Here is a 17,202-nt window from a genome sequence, read left to right on the forward strand (position 1 = left end):
TCAGCCCTCCAGGCTCATAGGATGTTGCGGAAGGGGTGTCAGGGGTTCCTAGCTTATGTGAGAGAGCTAGACAATCGGGTTAGGGAACCATCCTCAGTACCAGTTGTTAGAGAATTCCCAGATGTGTTTCCTGAAGAGCTTCCAGGACTACCACCTGATAGGGAAATCGAGTTCGAGATAGAGTTGATGCCCAGTGCCAGACCGATCTCTATTCCTCCCTACAGGATGGCGCCAACAGAATTGAGAGAATTGAAAGAACAGTTGCAGGATTTGGTAGCTAAGGGTTTCATCCGCCCGAGTACCTCACCTTGGGGTGCTCCAGTATTATTTGTCAGAAAGAAGGATGGACCACTTAGACTTTGTGTCGACTACAGACAGTTGAACAAAGTCACTATCAAAAACAAGTATCCTTTACCCAGGATCGATGATCTATTCGACCAGCTGGCAGGAGCAGGTTGTTTTTCTAAAATAGATCTGAGATCCGGATACCAACAGTTGAAGATTAAGGAAGGAGATGTATCCAAGACTGCTTTTGTAACAGCCCGGAAATCGAACTGCCACCAGCACTAGGATCCAGATCGACTTAAGGTCGCCGGGACCCGTAGTAAGCCTGCTATCCTGTCTGTATACCTGTGAAATCCCATACATGATCATACATTTGCTGTAAAAACATAAAACTTTTCTTCATTCCAAGGCTTAACCTGTGCATGCACTCTCTCTGTTCTCTACTAATCCCTACTAGAGCTCATCATGGCTCTAGGCGGATCAAACTCAGAATGTTAAGCCTGGTTGTGCTCATAAACATACAACAATAAAGAAACATACATAAACTGATCATGTGACTCCACAAAGGGATGACAATTCTTATAAGTCAAGCACTATTCTATACACTGTCCATATACACTATCTCTAGACATTTACATGTCCACACTAGCTACTCTTCCTGTACCCTGCTGAGTTCTCTCTGACCTCTGAACCTGCACAACTGGAGTTAGGGGAGAGGGATGAGCTACTATAGCCCAGTGAGTAGAATAGTAATAAAATTACAGGTGATAAAACATGCTCTCATGGAATGCAACACATAATCACATCACCTCGGCCGGACGGATCAAAACTCCCTCTATCTCATCTGGGGTACCGGAGTACCATGTGCCTGGTCCCCGTAGGGCTGTTCCAGGTCTTTGTGCCTGGTCCCCGTAGGGCTGTTCCAGGTCTTTCTTCTGAGGGCTAATGAATCCTCACGAAGTCCGTGCCGTCTCACATAAGCAATGTACAAGGAGCCATGCCAAGTACAAGGATACATGCAATGCGTCATATTCGTGTACTCTAATGCACTCACCCTATTGCATAGTCATGATGCATGAAGCATGATAAAATATTCAGTTGTCATATTAAAACAAGTTAAGTTCCACTCACCTGTAGTTATCTCTGAACTGACTCTGCAGGTTCTGACACTGGACTCACTGCTGACCTCCCTGATTCCTCTGGTCCGTACCTACACAGGTGGACTCAAATGAGGGACCAAACTCACTCACAACTATCTCTAAGAAACTCCCCAAAACCCCTCTAAACAATCCTAAAACCATCACATAAAACATGCAAAAGAAAGCTGGACAGGGCACTTTCGGCGGCAGGTTCGGCGGCCGAAACCCCTCTCCAAAGACGAAACTCATGCATGTTCGGCGGCACCTTCGACGGCCGAAGGTCTCGTCCAGAGACGAAACTCACACCCTTTCGGCGGCCGAACTCCCTCTTTTGGCGGCCGAAAGTCCCTTGCTAAACCGAAAGCCTAGCTTTCGGGGGCAACCTTTGGCAGCCGAAACTGCCTCCACAAGGGGTTCGGCGGCCGAACCTTCCTTCGGCGGCCGAACCTGGTTTTGCCCGAAGGGCAGAACCCTGCTCTGTTTCATGCAAACTTTGCCCAAAAACCTACAAACATGCATATCAACTACTCCCAACGAGCATAGACACATATATATGCACAAGGGGTCTAAAACTACCCTAAAACCCCAAACAAACATAGCACATAACACTTAAACATGTTTGAACACCACAAATCACCAAAAACCTCACCTAAACCTAAACATGCATACTACCCATACAAACTTCATAAAACCTTTCAAAATCATCAAAGAAGCTCAGGATCTTCACGTACCTCTTACACAACTTGAGGATGAAGGCTCCTAACGTGGAGATATGAAGAAAAGCTCTTCCAAAGCTCCAAGCTTCAAAACTTGGTTCTTTTGCTCAAAACCTTCATAAGTCACCAAAACTCTTAAAACTCTTGAAAGATTTGATGATAATCATGGAAAACACGAAAGTCAACGTGGGAGAGGCTGAAACTCACCTCTGGCTGCAAGTGGAGGAGAAAATAACCTCCTTCCACCGACCCTTGGCCCTTTTATAGGTGGCTGGCCAGACCACCTTCGGCAGCCGAACGTGAAGCCGCAACCATGAAATGTTCGGCGGCCGAAAGTGACCTTCGGCGGCCGAACCTTTGCATTTCTCCCTTGTTGCTTTTCTTTCAAAACTCAATGCTTTTAACACGTCAAAACATGAAAACAAGTGAAACTACCTTGGAAAACATATGTATTACCCTTCTCGAGGGTTCCGACACCCGAGATTCCACCGGACGACAGGAATTCCGATGCCGGACTCGAGCCGGGTATTACAGCTTTCCGAACCAGATATGGGCATTATGAGTTCCTAGTGATACTGTTCGGGTTGACTAATGCCCCTGCAGCATTCATGGATCTCATGAAAAGGGTTTTCAGGGAGTACTTGGATCATTTTGTGATCGTCTTTATAGATGATATCTTGGTGTACTCCAGGAATGCAGAGGAGCATGCCCAGCATCTGAGGCTAGTGTTGCAAACTTTGAGAGAGCATGGCTTGTATGCCAAGTTCTCCAAGTGCGAGTTCTGGCTAAGGAGCATTGCCTTTTTGGGACATGTAGTATCAGAGGAAGGAATAACAGTAGATCCCAAGAAGGTAGAGGCAGTAGCCAATTGGCCTACACCTACGACAGTGACAGAGATCAAGAGTTTTCTGGGTTTGGCAGGCTACTATCGGAGGTTCGTTCAGGATTTTTCGAAGATAGCTGCTCCTATGACCAGACTGACCAGGAAGAATCAGAAGTTCGTGTGGGCAGAGGATTGTGATGAGAGTTTTGAAGAGTTGAAGCGACGGTTAACTTCAGCACCGGTGTTAGCTCTGCCGATCAGTGATGAGGAGTTCACAGTGTTCTGTGATGCATCCCGAGTGGGATTAGGTTGTGTGTTAATGCAGAATGACAGAGTGATAGCTTATGCTGCTAGACAGCTGAAGAAGCATGAGCTGAATTATCCGACACACGATCTTGAGATGGCAGCTGTTATCTTTGCACTTAAGATGTGGAGGCATTACCTCTATGGGGTAAAGTGTGAGATCTATACGGATCATAAGAGCCTACAGCACATCTTAAGTCAGAGAGAGTTAAATTTGAGGTAGAGACGGTGGGTTGAATTGCTCAGTGATTACGATTGTAAGATCCACTATCATCCGGGTAAGGCTAATGTTGTAGCTGATGCCTTAAGCCGGAAGTCACTTGGCAGTTTATCCCACATTGCAGTAGAGAGAAGACCGGTGGTGAAGGACTTGTACAGACTCATGGATGAAGGGCTACAGTTGCAGTTATCTGGTACAGGTGCTTTGATCGCACATATGAGAGTTACACCAGTGTTTCTAGAGCAAGTGGCTCTGAAACAGCATGAAGATCCTGAGTTAGTGAAGATTGCTAGGACTGTTCAGTCTGGCAACAGTGCAGAGTTCAGATTTGACAGTGAGGGGATTCTTCGGCACGGTAAGAGATTATGTGTACCAGATGATAGCAGTTTGAAGGAAGACATTATGCGGGAAGCTCATAGTGCGAGGTATAGCGTTCACCCTGGAGCCACCAAGATGTATCAAGATTTGAGAAGGGTGTATTGGTGGCCAGCGATGAAGAGGGAAGTGGCACAGTTTGTGTCAGCCTGCGAGACATGTCAAAGGGTGAAGCTAGAACACCAGAAGCCGGCTGGAATGCTTAACCCACTGCCGATTCCAGAGTGGAAATGGGAGAATATCGCTATGGATTTTGTAGTGGGGTTACCGGCGACGTCCAACAGGCTAGACTCCATATGGGTGATTGTGGACAGACTGACGAAATCTGCTCACTTCATTCCAGTCAGGAGCAACTATTCTGTGGACAAGTTAGCGCAGGTCTATGTAGAAGAGATAGTCAAGCTGCATGGAGTTCCAGTGTCAATAGTATCAGATAGAGGACCGCAGTTCACCTCCAGATTTTGGCGGAGTCTGCAAGCTGCTATGGGTACAAGATTGGATTTTAGCACTGCTTTCCATCCACAGACAGACGATCAGTCAGAGAGGACCATCCAGACCATAGAAGATATGCTGAGAATGTGTGTGTTAGACTTTGGCGATTCTTGGAGGCAGCATCTACCTCTGGTGGAGTTTGCCTACAACAACAGCCATCATGCTAGCATAGGGATGGCTCCTTATGAAGCTCTGTATGGGAGGAAGTGCAGAACACCTGTTTGCTGGGAAGAGGTAGGAGAGAAGGCTCTTGCAGGGCCAGAGTTAGTTGCGAGTACCAGCAAGTTAGTACCTATCATCAGAGAGAGGATCAGAACAGCTGTAAGCAGGCAGAAAAGCTATGCAGACATCCGTAGGAAGGAGATAGAGTTTCAGGAGGGGGATATGGTACTGCTGAAAGTGTCTCCAATGAAAGGAGTGGTTCGCTTTGGAAAGAAAGGTAAATTGGCACCACGGTACATAGGTCCTTTTGAGATCTTGCAGAAGATCGGGCCCGTGTCGTATAAGCTGGATTTACCTGCATCGATGGAATGAGTTCACCCGGTATTTCATGTTTCTATGTTGAGAAAGTTTGTGTCAGATCTAGAGAAGGTTCTTAGTGAGCCTGAGGTAGAAATCTTAAGCGATCTCACCTATGTTAAGCAGCCAGTGCGGATTATTGACACCCAGATTCGAAAGCTGAGAAACAAGGAGATACCAATGGTGAAAGTCCTGTGGAACCACCATAATCTAGAAGAGTGCACCTGGGAGACACGGGAGTCGATGCTCCAGCAATATCCATATCTGTTTTAAGGTTAGGTTTTCCCCTTTTCTATGTGTTTATGTGTTTCGTTGTCGTTGTTTGAGGAACATTCGGGGACGAATGTTCTTAAGGGGGGGAGAATGTAATACCCGGCTCGAGTCCGGCCTCGGAATTCCTGTTGTCTGGTGGAATCTCGGGTGTCGGAACCCTCGAGAAGGGTCAGACCTCTGTTTTCATGAGTGTTTTAAGAGTTTTGAATGGGTTAAATTGTTAAAAGGAAAAGGAGTTTTGAAAGAAAAGCACTAAGGGAAAATGCAAAGGTTCGGCCGCCGAAGGTCACTTTCGGCCGCCGAACATTGCATGGTTTCGGATTCACGTTCGGCTGCCGAAGGTGGTCTGGCCAGCCACCTATTTAAGGGCCAAGGGTCGGTGGAAGGAGGATATTTCTCCTCCACTTGCAGCCAAAGGTGAGTTCCAGCCTCTCCCAAGTTGACTTTCATGTTTTTCACCAAATCTTTCAAGGATTTTAAGAGTTTTGGTTTGTTTTGAAGGTTTTGAGCAAAAATAGTAAGTTTGGAAGTTTGGAGCTTTGGAAGAGGTTTTCTTCATATCTCCACGTTAGGAGCACTCATCCTCAAGTTCTTAAGGAGGTAAGGGTGGATCCTGAACTTCTTTGATGCTTTTTAAAGGTTTTATGAAAGTTTGTTGGGTAGTGTGCATGATTAGGTTTAGGTGAGGTTTTTGGGAGATGTGTATGTTCAAGCATGTTAAGTGTTGTTTGATGTGTTTGGTTGAGGTTTTAGGCTCGTTTTGGACCTCTTTGTGCATGTTTTATGGTATGTGCTAGTTGGGAGTAGTTGATATGCATGTTGGGAAAGTTTGGGGAAAGGTTTGCATGAAACAGAGCAGGGTTCTGCCCAGCGGGCAAAACCAGGTTCGGCCGCTGAAGGAAGGTTCGGCCGCCGAACCCCTTGTGGAGGCAGTTTCGGCTGCCAAAGCTTGCCCCCGAAAGCTAGGCTTTCGGGTTAGAAAGGGACTTTCGGCCGCCGAAAGAGGGAGTTCGGCCGCCGAAAGTGTGTGAGTTTCGTCTCTGGACGAGACCTTCGGCCGCCGAAGGTGCCGCCGAACATGCATGAGTTTCGTCTCTGGAGAGGGGTTTCGGCCGCAGAACCTGCCGCCGAAAGTGCCCTGTCCAGCTTTCTTTTGCATGTGTTATGTGATTGTTTGGGGATCGTTTAAAGGGTTTTTGGGGAGTGTCTTAGAGATGTTCTTAAGGTAGTTTGGTCCCTCATGTGAGTCCACCTGTGTAGGAACGGACCAGAGGAATCAGGGAAGTCATCAGTGAAAACAGGTTCAGAACCTGCAGAGGTAGTCCAGAGTCAGCCAGAGGTGAGTGGAACTTCTCTTTTCAGAACTAAACTATTTTGAGCATATGTCATGCATCATCATAGTATAGTAGGGTGTTTGCATTAGTTGCACGAAGTTGACGCATTGCATATACGATGTGTATGAGGCTGTGGATAGACCAAGGCGACTCCAATAGCCCAAACTCTGTTATAAGACCTGGCCGGGCCAGGTAGCCATCTGTAGGTAAGACCTGACTAGATCAGGCAGCAGAGATAGTAAGACCTAGCTGGGCCAGGCAGGCAGAGTGTAAGACCTGGCCGGGCCAGGCAGATTGAGGTTGTCAGACCTGGCTAGGCCAGGCATCCTTTGAGTGGGATTGTTGGTGGTCATGTCTGATCCCTGAGATGATGTGATGTAGTGCATTCCATGAGATCATATTTTCAACTTATGGTTTATATAGTTCTGCTCATTGGGCTTGTATAGCTCATCCCTCTCCCCTATCCCCCAGGTTTGCAGGTTCAGAGTCCAGAGGGAGTCCAGCAGGGTGTGCATGAAGAAGAGTTATGTAATAGCTAGTGTGGACATGTACATATAAAGAGATAATGTATAGTGTGTAGCTTTGTGCTTGACTTATAAGAGTTGTAATCCCTTGTTGTAGACACATGATCAGTTTATGTATGTTTCTTTTATTGTTACTGAATATGAGAAAACCAGGCTTACCATTATGAGTTGAGAGATCAGAATTAGTGCATGCATAGGTTAAGTCCTGGAGGACAGAACAGTTTTTAATGGTTTGACAGAAAATGTGTGATCATGTATGGGATTTCACAGGTACACAGACAATATAGCAGGCTTACTACGGGTCCCGGCGACCTTAAGTCGATCTGGATCCTAGTGCCGATAGCAGTTCGATTTCCGGGTTGTTACATTTTGTTTCAAGCTTAAGATTTTATTGGCTACGGTTTTGTCATGGAAAACTCTGAAAGTATATTTCAACGTGGTGTTTCTAATTTCTCGGAAAGTAATACTATGCCGATAATTGTTGAAACTTTAGCTCTCCGTCACTGTTTGCTATTTGTGACAGAATTTTTGCCTTTTAATAGCTGCATTCTTATAAACTGTTTGCAGGTGTTTCAAACTCTTCAATCTCCACATTTAGACATTTATGAACTGATTTAATTTTCAATGATTGTAAATCTTTGTTAAACTCTAAAATTGATATTTCTATTAGATGGAATCATCGTTATGCTACTCTAACTGCTCATACTTTGATTAGAGAATCTATTAAGTATGATCGTCTCTCTGTTTTGAATGGTATCTCTCTTTATTTAATGAAATTTTATTAATACAACTAATAGTTTTGTTTTAAAAAAATATGAACATTAATTATAAAAATTATGAGATAGATAGAATTTTTTTAAAAAAGTTAACATAAAAATATTTTTGACGTTTGGATTATTGAATTTTCATTTTATTTCTTATTTTTAAGATGAGATTGAAAAGTAAAAAAAAAAATATTTTAACAATAAAAAGAAGGCAAATGGATTAAAAAACTCAGTATTTGCATATATTTACATTTTAATTTAAATATTTTTAATTTTGATTTAATTATCTAAGTTTTGCATTTTTTATAATTTTAACTAATCTATAAATTTTTACATTTAATGTAATTTGATTATTTAGCTTGCGTATATTATTATAATTATTTTTTAATTGATTAATTAATTAAAAAAGACTTAACATTTATATTATTTTATATTTTAATTTAAACGTTTAAATTTTATATAAATTAACTTACGTTTGAATTTAATTTTAATTAATTTTTAAAATTAAAATTAAAAGTAAATCATTTAATTATTAAATATATAATTCACATTTTCAATGATAAATTTTATTTTATAATAATAATTATAAATATTTTATAATAAATATATTATTTAATTTAAAATAGCAGTATATATAAAAAAATTAAAAATAATATATTTATTATAAAATATTTATAATTATTAATACAAAATAAAATTTATCTAGAAGGCGTGAATCCCATATTTAATGGTTAGATTATTATAATTTTTAGAATTAAATATATTATTTAACTATAATTAAGTATGAAATAATATTATTTTTATATATAAAATTAATTTATATTTAAAAATAATAAAATATTATATTTAACATTCTATTTAAACTCATATTTTAATTTTTAAAAATTAATTAAAATTACATATTGAGCAAATTAAAATAAAATTTAAATATTTAAATTAAAATATAAAATAACATAAACGTTTGACACTGCTTAATTATTTATTCATTAATTTATATAAATTTATTATTAATAATATATATGACATATAAGTTAAACTATCAAATTGACAGTTAAATTATCAAATTTAAAATTTATAAATTAATTAAAATTATATCAAAATATAAAGACTGAATCGATTAAATTAAAATTAAAATTTTTATATTAAAATATAAATACGTATAAATGTCGGATTTTTTTTATAAAGGGATAAGGCTAAAGTTGGTATATATATATATTTATAAAAAAAAAAAGGAAACATATGAGTTTCTATATTTATATAATTCTGAATAACAAAAGAGAAGATTAATTCCAAAGCTAAACAGTAATTAAAGCAGATATGTTTACAGGAAATTAATTAAGATTGAATTTCCCATTTTTTGTTTGGAGTAATTTAAGCACTGCTACTATTAGTACCAGTAGTAGCAATCTCTCTTCTTCTCTCTAAATGCCAATGGAACATAGTCGGTCGGATTCGAAGATGATCTTCCCCTCTTTCTCGACTTTGCTTCTTCGCCTGCAGATTTGTTTTCCGATGTGCTTGTCTTCTCCTTCCCCTTGTTATCCCTTGGTTATTGTAAAAGACATAGGATTAATTAGTGCATAGAATCTAAGAAAACAAAGGATACACCTATAATTAATATTTTTTATTGCAATAATCTAATATCATTCGTTTAAAATAATTTATTTTATAAAAAAGTTTTAAATAAATTTTCATAAAATTATTAATATTTTTTTTTATTTCAAAAGCAAAGTAATTAGTTTTGTCTCGTAATTTGATGAATCCTTCCAGACAAACAAGAGAACTATAGTATATTACTTACCCAGTGTCTGAATCATAGAGATAATTAGTAAGAAGAGGAGGGGTAACCCTTCGATCAATTTGGTTCTTATTCACGTTCCCAGGGGTTCTATTGGTGTATGATTCATAAACATAATTAGCAAGAACAGGAACGTTTACAATTTGATCGTTATTCACGTCCTCAAAGTTTCCATCATCATACTCCACCTGCATAAGATAATTACACCATTTAATTTTATAATAATTGTAAAAACTTATTAATTTAAATATAATAAAAAAACTATTACATATAATTTTCTTTTTAATTATGCTTATTTTTTAAGAAAAATCTCACTTTATTTCTATTAATATACTAACAAAAACTATGTACAAAAAATTTTAAAAATATAATATAAAATATTCAACTCTTATATCACTAATTTAATACTATTAAATAATTTAAATTAATTAAAAAATAAATTTAAAATTATTTAAATTAATTTGAATTAAACAGTTACATAAATAATTAATTATATAAAATTATAACAGCGATGGCTGAAAAGTACCTTGAAAGAATTGTTAAGGGCATCAAAAGCTACAACATTGCCCATGTATCTCCTACCATCAAGTTCTTTAGTTACAACAGCCCCGATCTTTTTTCTCCCTTCAACAATCCGATCCTTTAAAAAAAAAAATTGAATAAATTATCTTACCAAAAATTAAAAAAAAAAAAAGAAAAAAATCGATAGCCTTCTTAATTCTTACATCCATATCTTCCTTTACTATAGCATGCAAGGCATTAACAAATCCATAGCCTCCTCTATTCTCTTCTTTATCTTCCTCTTTCATTTTCACGCTAAAATTTGGTGATTTGCTTTGTGCATCAGAGATCAACGATCCACATGACTCCACTGGTTCTTCTGTTTCACATATTCAAATAATTCCATGACAGATAATTACAAGGCAAATAAATAATGTTATTCACTAAGTTTCCAATGCTAATCAGAAAAAAAAATAAAAAATTCAAATCCTATTTTTATGAAACTGCTTGATTTTTCGTATTGAATTACTGATTTTATGTCTATAAAATAAAAAATAAAGCTATATATAAATTAAGAAATCTTAACGATAGATATGACATATTGATATATATAATGTATCTATTGACATATTAATTTAACTAATAACTAAATCATTTTAAAATATTTTAAATTTAAATAACGCATTAATATTTATTTAAAATTTTACGCGCCAAAATTAATTTTTTTAAATTTTTTTGTTCGTTAATATTTTACGCGCGAAAAAAACTAAATTTTATTATTGTTTTAAATTTAAATTATATGATGAAATTTAATAGATCATCCCTCAAAGAGATCAGAAGATTTATTTTGGGATTATAATTATAAATCACATGATTTTTTATGTACATAAATTTCACATAATCCCCAATTTGAGATCTTGTTTCTCTTTTTAAGGTTAAGATCATGATTTCCCAAGTTAAAATTAATTGAAACTCCCCGATCAAGGCAAAAATAAACTTGTGCATATGAAAAATCAAAATCCAACTTATACAAACAAAACAAGGTCATGTATCAAGATCGAACCTTTCACCCTTCCCTTGATGCCATCAATTTCCATAGGACTGCTCATTTTCAGATCTGCAAAATTTGTATGCGTAGAGATTAGAATTAACATAGCAAACACTTAATCAAACATTACAAATAACAAGAAGAACAAGGTCCAAAGGATGCGAAGAAATTACCCCACCAGAAGCACAACTCCTACACAGATATCTGATAAGAAGCAAAGAGGTGAATGCGAGATATGGCAAAATGGGGGCTGCAGGGCTATTGAAATAGGTAAATTTTCAGTTGGTTTCGAGGGTTGGCCAATGAACGACACCTGCACATAGATTCGTTCATGACCAGCACAAATGGAAAGTGATTAATGGGTTACCTTGTAAAGCAATGTCTATCCACATTTACAACCTTCTATAGAAGCACAAATTTGAAGTAAATTTTTCTCAGAAAAACAAATTATTTACAAATTTATTCTTTTCTTTTTATATATATAAATAAATATTCACACGTGCTAGCTTATTCAAGTGTAATAATAGTCAAACCACATTCAAGTTTCCAGATACCTGAGGTACATGCCACTTTCCTTAAAGTGGTGAATTTTTGTATTTTTGGAAAATTTAGGGGTTATATCTTGAATCACACAAACAGAAACTTAAATCTAGGGTGTAGATTCTTTGTGCTAAATCTTATGTACAGACACAAACTTAAATTAGAAAGAAAATTTTATACAATTATGTAAAATAAAAAATACTTATTTAGAATTAGTTTATTATAAATTAATAAATTTTAAACGCTTAAATGGATTTCATTATTAAAAAATTAATAAATTTATTTTATTATTTTTTAAGTCCATAGGGAAACAGATGTATCTAAAAATTTTTCATATAAAATAAGTAAAATTTGTCATTTACTTTGTGACCTACACATCATTCTAGGCGTAACCGCCTCATAAATTTGACAGTTTTTTTCATCAACTTTGTCTTAAAAGTTTACACTCACCAAGATGGTGAGATCAACCGTAGGTATAAAATTTCCTTTCTTGATTTTTTTCTGTCATGATTATCCAAACAAACGCAGAAAGCAAGTAACAGTAATATATAATATTACTCTTTCCTTTGCTAATCTAGATAAATTGATAATATCTTTTGGAGTGAAAATGGAGAAAACAAGCAAAATGGAGTCGGATATAATTTAAATTACATTTTAAAATTTTATCTTTTTTTATTTTTAGTCATTAAAAAATATAGTTAAAATGATTAAAAAATTCATTTCACATCAGCAAAAACAAATAATTTAATTTAATTTAAAATGTCGACTTGTTTTACTAACAGTTAATTGAAAATAACGCTTACAAAATCAACTATAGATTTTGATTTTTTTATAATTTTTTTTTATATAATAGATTTTGTAAACCTTAATAAGTATAATATATTAAACTTCCATTTATATTTATTGCAATTAAAAATAGTAAAAATTATAATAAAATGTAAAAAATTATTGACAATTACGTGCCAGGCTAAAATGAGTAGTAACGGACGTACATGTGCTAGGACACCTAGTGAACTTGTGCAAGGAAATGATGAGGAGGTGGCTGCCAACCCATTTTTACTGTAGTTCTTCGGTTTTAAAATATTGATCTAAATCGAATTAAATTTAAAAAAATAAAAATTTAAAAGAAATTAATTTAAATATACAAATTAAAATTTTAATAATTATTAAGTATTTAATAGTTCACAACTATAAAAGTAATCTAAAATAATAGCTAGCATTATATATTTAAATTATAATTATAAATTAAAAATAACAATTTAATGACAATTGTATTTATTTTTATTGTCATAGAATAAAATAGTAATTCATTGTGTTAATTTTTTATTTTGTATTTTAGTTAACTAAAATAATTGAATTTATTGTGTTTATAATTATAAACTTAAATAAACCACAATTATATTATTAAAATATTTATAAGTACATCCGGAATAAATAAAACAACCCTCGTTGAGACTTGAGATCATAAAGCCAGCATCAGCAGTGAAGCTGCAAATCTCCAGACAATACGATTACCAAGTCCCAAACTTTATTGTACCATTACACACATTACGTAATTTGACATAGCATGAGCACAAGGAAAACGAAGCTAGCTTTCCCCATGTCAGAACACCACAGACAAGCCAAGGGCTCTAGTTAACTCAGCTAAAAAGCCTGCAAGAGCAGGCCATCCACTAGCAGTCACTAGTGTTTCATGAGCCAGGCTCCCTTCAGAATGCACAACTTCTCCACCAGCCACCTTTACAATGGCCTTCAGTCCATGGCTGCTTGCGCATTTCTTTCCCTGCTTAATCAAACACGTCGTCATTACCAAAGTCTTAATCCAGAAATATATATCGTTGGATGATAATTGATTAATTAAGTACCTTTAGGACACCAGCAGCAGCCAGAATCCACTTCCCTTGTCCAATTGCTGCAATGATCTTGCTCTTGTCAGCGAATTCCTTCACCAAAGAAACCACTTTCTCATTCATGACCAGCAACTCTGGGCCCCTGCCTCCAGGCAACAGCAAGCAGTCGTAGTTATCTACAGATATGTCACTCCAATTTGCATTGACGACGAAGTTATGGCCACGCTTTTCCCCCCATATTTGGCCTCCCTCGTCATCGTGGATGGCGGTGACGCAGCTCTCACCTTTTTTCTTGCTTGGGCAAACAGCATCAACCTTGCAACCTAAAGCTTGTAGAGCCCGGAATGGCACATTTGCCTCGTAATCTTCTACATAATCCTATAAAACAAAAAAAAAGCCAGATAATGGATTGCACTTGTAAGGCAGGCTATTTACTTGCTATTGGCCAAAAATTTGTCTAGCTTACCGCAACCACAACCAGTACTGATTTCATGTGGGAGGTTGAAAATTTGGCTCCAATAGACTCAAGTATAACTCTCATAATTTCACCGTGTGCTGGCCACCCAATGGCACTCACGATGTTGTCGTCCTTGAGACAAGCAGTAATGTCAAGAACCGATTCTACATCAGGCTGCTCCCACCAGGTGCCTCCCGCAAGCTCAATGATGGGTTTCATGCTGGTGAAGGCGGTGCATTTCTTGCCTTGGAGGAGTCCTGCTGCTGCCAACATGAGTTGGCTGTGGCAGCTAGTGACTATAGTCTTCCCTGTTTCTCCAAATCTTTTTACCATATCGACCACCTCGTCATGGGAGCTGAGGAGCTCAGTGAACCTGCCTCCAGGTATTATGAGGATATCGTAGGATAATTCTATATTTAGGTCCTCGTAGTTTGCATTGAGAGGAAAAAAGTGGCCCGGCAGTTCTGTGTAGTGCTGCAAAGGTCAAACACCAGTCAATTGCTGTCTTCATTGCTGGGATATAGAAGAGTAATGGATTAAGAACATTACCTCGAAGCCCAAGTAATCATGAATGGCGGTGAAGCATTTATCACCGGAACGCTTGCCGGGAGAGGCACAATCAACCCTGACACCGAAGGCTTGAAGCATAAAGAATGGCACAATCACTTCGTAATCTTCCATGTAGTCTCCGCATAGTATGAGAGCTGATTTTTGCACGGTGGAAGCCATGGTTTCTATCACTTCACTTGAATCTGCGAGATTGTGCAGTCAGGATGAAGCTATTTATTGGCAGGATAGATGAGGTTTACATTCACGTTTAAAATTGCCCTCAACAACTTCATCTACTTTAGATCGCAAACAAAAACAATAAGACAAACCAAAGAACTGTTCTAAAATTCTATATTTTAAAATCTTTTATCTCAACTAAAATTATATAAACTTTTCTTTCCATTTATAGATAGTTTTTTTGTTATTAAACTATAAACTTTTCCTTCAATTTATAAATAGTTTTTTTTGTTATTAAATTTGTAGATGGAAAGTAAGAGCAGTGCATAGATTTAGACTGAAAAATTAATTTTAATTTAAATTTATTGATTTGACTAATGCATGCAAATAAATATAGCGACAAAATCTATATTATTTATTTATTTAATTTTTTAAACTTTATTTATAAATGACTATTTTAACTAAGTTAAATCCTTTATAACATGTAGATTTTTATTTAAATATCTTATAATTCTTTTAAACAACTCTAACGATCACTATTTATTTTTCTAAATGCCTTCGACCTCTTTTTTTTATAATTATAAATAAATTTTACTTTTATAATTTAGAAATACGATTACTTTTCTCTAATTTTTTATTTTATCTTTTTTTTTATAATTACAAACAAATTTTATTTTCACAATTTAAAAATACGATTACTTTTCTCTACTCTTCTATTTTATCTTTCTGTTTTGTGTTAGATTACGTTAAAAAAATTTATTATTTTAATTTAAATTATTTAAAAGAGTATTTAATTCTGGAATTATCAATTAATCTTTAACAATAATAGAAGGCAACAAGAATCCTACTTTCAAAAATAGAATAGATGTGTAGTTTGTATCATGGTTCCTTTGTGGTCCCAGCTAATTATTATTTTTTTGTCGCAAATTGAAAGTTGTTTGAAATAAACCATGCAAGAAAATGTTTCAAACAGGACCATCAGCAGCTGTAAAGCACCTTGAAGCAACTGTAGAAGCTGATGAGCATCATAGAAGGCATCAAAATCTACGAGGTTGCCCATGCATGCAACGTCGAGAGTATTTTAACTCCTATATAATAGTATTTAACTATTATTTGGGCTATCATCTTCAACAACCAAGAATTACATATACATTATACACAAGTCAAAAGACAAATATCATAATAAAATATCTAAATTTAACCTTTAGAAATATAAAAATAGCTTAAATTAAGTTAATTCTATGAATTCCAGTCAAACATAAATTTTAAATCATGATATATCAATTAATATATTAATGTTAATAAATCATCAGACGGTTATTACCTAAATTCGATCTATAATAGATCTAAAATAAAAATAATTTATAAAAATTACAGGTTTATTTAATTAGTGGGGAATATTATTTGGTAAACGGCAATAAGGATTAAATAAAATAATAATAAATACTATTTTATAATTAGGAAAAAAATCAGAAAATTTAATTAGTGGCGAATATTATTTAGTAAACGAAGACATAAAGTATTAAAATAAAAAATAAAAGTAATAAATTTTATAAATTATTGAAATTTCAAATCCATCATATATGTATACGTTAGTGACTTTAACTATGGTAGTGAATTCAGTGATATGCATAAAAAAATCTCTTTTTTTAGTTTGAGAACTGAATTATTAATAATGAAATTGAATTTGAAAATTATATATTATATTAAATAAAATAATTAATATGGTAGTAATTTTATTTATTTTTAAATTTTTATAATGGCAATTATAATTAGAAATTAAAGTAAGATTTATAAATTTTAACTCGGTATAAAAAAATTCAAATCGTCGAGTATAAAGCGGCAAGAATACGCTATTATGTCCCTTATGGTGCACCCTTAGCGGCCCACTACCTGACCATATTTCAGCCCAATTCTCACGCCACCACTATAATTACCTACTAACCTTACTACGTTTTTGGTTGCCTGTTCCTCAGATTATTATTATTATTATTAAAATACTTTTTATCTAAACTTGATTTATTATAAATTTAAAATGTAATTACGCTAAGTTTTTTTTATATTAAAAAATATAAAATTTACATATTTATTTATTAGGTCCATGATAAAAAAAATTTTCTTCCTATTATATGCCACCAAGTTAACTTTGGATTTCTGGCATTCTTCAAATCTAATTTTAAATTGGACTTTGATCAGCGTTCTGTTCTAATCTCTCTTTATATTTCTTTTTAATATAATTTTAATTTATAATTATTATTCAATTCGTAATTTAATTTTAATTAGAATTATTAAGGAAAAATGATTACAAAGAGTTATTCAAAGGTATATTAATTATTTAAATTGAAAATTTTAATTTATATTTATTGTGTTGATATGCAATAAAAATAAATTTAAATAATTTAGAAATAACAACGAGTATTTTTAAATATTGGATTTTATTTAATTTTATTAAAAATGAATTTAATTAGTGTATAATTGAATTTAAAATTTAATATTTGTGATGGATTTGGATTTT

General features: G+C 35.0%; 2 protein-coding genes across 2 annotated transcripts; both read right to left on the reverse strand.

The window, feature by feature from the left end:
* Positions 1-9,085: 9,085 nt before the first annotated feature.
* LOC110617636 lies at positions 9,086-11,422 on the reverse strand. Its single transcript, XM_021760565.2, has 6 exons — positions 11,288-11,422; positions 11,130-11,183; positions 10,291-10,445; positions 10,092-10,205; positions 9,569-9,753; positions 9,086-9,311 (listed from the first exon to the last, which is right to left on the reverse strand). Exons 2-6 carry the CDS (start codon positions 11,173-11,175, stop codon positions 9,155-9,157), a joined length of 657 nt encoding a protein of 218 aa, XP_021616257.1. The 5' UTR covers positions 11,176-11,183; positions 11,288-11,422; the 3' UTR covers positions 9,086-9,154.
* Positions 11,423-13,035: 1,613 nt separating this feature from the next.
* On the reverse strand, positions 13,036-14,735 carry LOC110621125 (DJ-1 protein homolog E). The gene is made up of 4 exons (XM_021765213.2): positions 14,511-14,735; positions 13,971-14,435; positions 13,520-13,882; positions 13,036-13,437 (listed from the first exon to the last, which is right to left on the reverse strand). Exons 1-4 carry the CDS (start codon positions 14,688-14,690, stop codon positions 13,258-13,260), a joined length of 1,188 nt encoding a protein of 395 aa, XP_021620905.1. The 5' UTR covers positions 14,691-14,735; the 3' UTR covers positions 13,036-13,257.
* Positions 14,736-17,202: the final 2,467 nt, after the last annotated feature.

Source organism: Manihot esculenta, chromosome 1, assembly GCF_001659605.2.
Source record: "Manihot esculenta cultivar AM560-2 chromosome 1, M.esculenta_v8, whole genome shotgun sequence".
NCBI lineage: Eukaryota > Viridiplantae > Streptophyta > Magnoliopsida > Malpighiales > Euphorbiaceae > Manihot > Manihot esculenta.